Below are 1,734 nucleotides of genomic sequence, written 5' to 3'. Positions count from 1 at the left end.
GATATGAAACATTATTTCTATTCTCAAGAACAAGAACTGGCATGGTATCTCATAGGAAACACTTAAATTACTTCTTGAATAGACAAAATTACTTAGCTGTTCTCTGAACAAATGCATTCAACCAAGTAGTTCAAGAAAAAAATAAATAAGCTCTTTGTATCAGTTAATTTCAGATTTTGGTTAAAAATGGGATTTTTGAGACTCAGTTACTCTCCCACAACCAGGAAAGTTCATTTGACTTGGTATATATTAGATTATCACAGGGATGGGAATATCACTAGTTTCATTCAACACAGAAAAATGGAATTGTGGAAATAGCTTTCTATATGTAAGATGAGTGAATTTCTAAGAGGATACAAATATACTCTCTAACTTTAAGATATTCATTTTAACTAGAGCATAGATAACTTTTCTGACCCTGTTGGTTGTATTATGGAAAGTTTTCTGTTAACATCAATAGTAGAAATAAGGGGTGCTAAGACCCAAGGAGGGGTTGCTATGAGTCGGGGCCGACTCGACGGCACATAACAACAACAACAACAAGACCTACACCAGATAATAGTAACTTCTCTATCCATATGGGCTGTGTCAACTGAATAGACCACATGAACTGAGTTTCTATATAGGTATAATAACATCTGTTCCAACCACTATCTCAGAATTTTCATAAGGATCAGATGTAAAAACTTTAGTCTTAAAAATCAAAACACATTGAATAACAATGATAATAATTATTACTATTATCATACAGTTTTTTGCCTTTTTAGAACAACTGAAAAAATAATTTTAAATAATGTGAACTATTCATTTGAAGATATTCACTTGATCATGAAGATGAACTATACTGAGAAATGTTTTAATATTGAGCTCAATTTGTTATTTTAGAGATGTTTAATGTTTTCTTGCTTTTATCTTATTTCAGAAATGTTCAACCAGAACTGAAATCACTTGCAATGGGTTTCCATTCACTGACTATACGATCACTGGGTACGATAAGGTTATAATTTCTTGATATAAATATTCATGCCATAGCTCTAAGACTGAAAGTAATTAATTTCCAATTAAAAGAAAGTTAAAAAAAAAGTGTATGTGAGAAACATTTTTCACTTGATAAATTTAAAGTAATAAAAGGCAGAGGAAAATTGAATGAATTTGATGATTAATTTAAAAATTTAAAATTCTCTAAAAGAGAATTTGATTATTAATTTTCAAGTCAACCTGGTAAAACTAAGAGATCATCATAATTTGTACTACTCTTCATAATATGTAGATGATTAGTCCTTAAAGTCTTTCTACACTCAGTTTAAGTCTCAAAGTAGCTGGTGAGGCCTGGGAATCTGATCAAGTGGAGATTATGCAAATCAACGGAAGCTGATTTTAACTGTCCTACTTTTGGCTGCGTAGATCTCTAAGACTGAAGGAGCTAACATTTATCAGAGGTCAAAAATGCAAACAAAATGAGAACTCAAACTCTGGAACTGAGCTTCTGGAGTTAAGGCAGTGTTCTGAATGAAAACAAGTTCAGAAATTGTGTGGATTTTTTTGCTGTTGTTGGCAAAAGACTCCAGAGATTAAGGCCTATTTCTTCTGTGTAATCAAATGTGAGATTTAAGAAATTATCTTTCTCCCTTGCTGCCATTTGTGTTTTTACCTCGCAGGTTTCTACTGCTGTTAGCAGTTTAATAATTTCTAATCTAACCCCTATTAGTACTCCTTAGGAGCTCTGGTAGCGTA

At 32.1% G+C, this 1,734-nt stretch overlaps 1 protein-coding gene across 1 annotated transcript in view; it reads left to right on the top strand.

Annotated features, from left to right (window-relative positions):
* LOC103202021 (solute carrier organic anion transporter family member 1B3-like) overlaps positions 1-1,734 on the top strand; it is a 67,558-nt gene that overhangs the window by 58,990 nt on the left and 6,834 nt on the right. Inside the window, exon 11 of the mRNA XM_007946800.2 lies at positions 923-997. Coding sequence (XP_007944991.2) covers positions 923-997 — 75 coding nt within the window. The remainder of the gene's footprint in view (positions 1-922; positions 998-1,734) is intronic.

This window comes from Orycteropus afer, unplaced genomic scaffold, assembly GCF_000298275.1.
Source record: "Orycteropus afer afer isolate SDZICR_OR568_19922 unplaced genomic scaffold, OryAfe1.0 scaffold00171, whole genome shotgun sequence".
In the NCBI taxonomy this organism is placed as follows: Eukaryota; Metazoa; Chordata; class Mammalia; order Tubulidentata; family Orycteropodidae; genus Orycteropus; species Orycteropus afer.
This window is presented reverse-complemented; position numbering and strand designations above follow the sequence as displayed.